The 2,734-nt window shown below is 15.1% G+C and overlaps 1 protein-coding gene across 1 annotated transcript in view; it reads right to left on the reverse strand.

Annotated features, from left to right (window-relative positions):
- Positions 1-2,137: 2,137 nt before the first annotated feature.
- The window catches only part of PGAL8A_00036100 (conserved Plasmodium membrane protein, unknown function), a gene marked incomplete at both ends in the record, with an annotated part of 1,093 nt that continues 496 nt past the window's right edge, over positions 2,138-2,734 (reverse strand). The window contains 3 exons of the mRNA XM_028674362.1: positions 2,138-2,210; positions 2,405-2,498; positions 2,624-2,692. Of these exons, the coding sequence (XP_028530723.1) occupies positions 2,138-2,210; positions 2,405-2,498; positions 2,624-2,692 (236 nt within the window). The remainder of the gene's footprint in view (positions 2,211-2,404; positions 2,499-2,623; positions 2,693-2,734) is intronic.

Raw genomic sequence — 2,734 nt, forward strand, 5'->3', positions numbered from 1 at the left:
TTTTTTTACACCAAAACGTATTTTGAAAATTCAAAATTTTTTTTAACATATTTTAAGTAATATATTAATATAGTTTTTGCCTTCATATATTTATTATGCATTCAATTTTATCTCAAAAAATTTAAATGATTACCAATAACCCCGCACGATATCACAAAAAAAAAAAAAAAAAAAAAAAGTGTATTCGTATGATAAACATTAAAGTTACAATCCATTAAATGAGTAAAAATAAAATTCCAAGATTATTAATAAAATTTATTTTTAAAGATAATATGTAAATCATTAAATTATTTTTAATATATGAAAATACTTTTTCGTCTATTTTAATTTGATTTATATATAAAATTATATATTTAATTTATATATAAAATAATATATTTAATTTAAATATAAAATAATATATTTAATTTATATATTAAATAAAACCTTTTTAGTGATAATAAATTTTCTATGCTTTTATATTATACACCTTGTTAAGAAATATAGTTATATAACAATTTACTTTTATTTTAAACTTTTTTTTTTTTTTTTATTTATTTCTAAAATTATAAATTAATTACACATGTATCAACTTTTATGCTTTAATAATTATTATGAATCAGCTTTATTAAATGCTTTCCTTTTTTTCTATTATTATTTTTTATTTTATTTCTTCAAAAAAAATTTAGAAAAATTATTATTTTCATTATATCTTCATGTTTTTTATTTATTGCATTATATTTTAATATTTAATAGTTTCAATTTTTAATACTTTTTTTTGTTATAATTTTTATGTTGATTATTTGGATTTAAATGGATGTTCAGAAAAAATTACGAGTTTGATTGTTATTTTTAAAATTTTCATTTTTTTCTCTTAAAAATATGAGAAAATGTAGTCATTAATTAATATGTTACTTCTATAACTTTGAAGTTATGAATCTTAATAACAGGAATACTTTTGTAATTTTTAAGTATACTCATTATAGCTTTATTATAGCTCATAAATATTATATATGATTATTTGAATTATTTTCATTATATAAAATATTCTTAAATATATTTCCGTTGTACAATATAAATTTATTTGAAATATAATTAAGTCTTCTTTATTAAAATTAACAAATTCTTCAATTTTATAATTTTCTGATATTTCATTACATTCTCCTTTCTTAACTTAATCATATAATAAATCATAAGGAATAATATATGTGGATGAGCATTCTTTCATTTTTTTATTATATCATCAGTAAACCAATACCCATATATATACCCATATATATACCCATATATATACCCATATATATACCCATATATATATATATATAAGTTTTAAAAAAAGATAGGTTACAATGTAAATTCTTACTTAAAAATATATTTTTTTTTTTTTTTTTTGAGTTAATTTTTTTTCATTAAATATAATTTTTAAAAAATTAAGAGAAAATCTCATATAATAACCATGTAAAGCAAGAGTTTAAGTATAGACATAAAAATAGAACATAATTGTACTATTGATTAAAAAAAAAAGAAAACAAAATTATGTAAAAAGATTGAAAGAAAAAATGGTTAATTCAATAGAAGCAATAAATCAAAGAAGAGAAAGTGATAGCTTCTTTTTCAATTTTAATTTAAAAAATGAAGTATATGTATTAAGATCGTATTCATTGTATTATTTTTTTAGTCAAATATGTTATTGCAACTTGAAAAAAAAAAAAAAAAAAAAAAAAAAAAAACTAAAAAAAAAACTAAAAAAAAAAACAAAGATATGTTTGAATGAATTTATGGATAATATGAGCACATAAATTTTTCTTTTTTTTTTCATAAAAATAATTAAACTTTATTTGAAAATATATAAAATATGAATATTATATATGTTCAGAATCATTATTTTTTATTTTTGTTTTAAAAAAAGTTTCACAATTAATTTCAAAAATAACATAATTTTTGTACCTAATAAAAAAAAGAAAGAAGTATTATTATAAAAGGTTAGACATACGTAAATATATTTTATGTAATTCTAGAAATAATAGCTATATAATAAATGAAAAATAATAAAAAATATATGTTTATTCTTAATTATGTTAAAACAAAAATACTTTTATTTTTATTAGTAATTAATGGAAAAATATAAATGGATATCTTTTAATTACTTTGAATTTTCTTAAGATAAAAAATTCCACACTTTTTTCATAATAGAAAGTATATCATCACCAATATTTTTTATTATGTATCCTCTAAAGATATGATAAAATGAAAATGAAAAAGAATAATGATTTAAATAAATACATATTCTAATTAAAATAGATAAAAACAAAATAAGCATATTATATATAATATTTATGGTTTTAAATTAAATGATTATTTTATAAATATAAAAATAATAAATTATAAATAAAAATCATTTTTTTTTTTTTTTTTTTATTTTAACAAATATTCTAAAGGATGATAAGGCATAGTTCTAAAAATAGAAATTTGAGAAATTGTATATAACCCGATGAATGAAACAGAAATAAATTGTAAAGCTAAAAAAATAGTTATTCATTTAAAATAAAAAAAAAATATATATTTCATATATACATTATTTATAATATTATTTATGAAAATGTGATTTATATTTAAAAATTTTTTTTTTTTATAAAGTTTCTACTAAAGGAATTTATATTATCATTATCCCTCATATATGGGTTTTCTAAACTTTTATATACAGAAAAAATAGCTATAAAAAAAAAAAAAAAAAAAAAAAAAAAAAAAAAAAAAT

Source organism: Plasmodium gallinaceum (assembly GCF_900005855.1).
Source record: "Plasmodium gallinaceum strain 8A genome assembly, contig: PGAL8A_v1_21, whole genome shotgun sequence".
NCBI lineage: Eukaryota > Apicomplexa > Aconoidasida > Haemosporida > Plasmodiidae > Plasmodium > Plasmodium gallinaceum.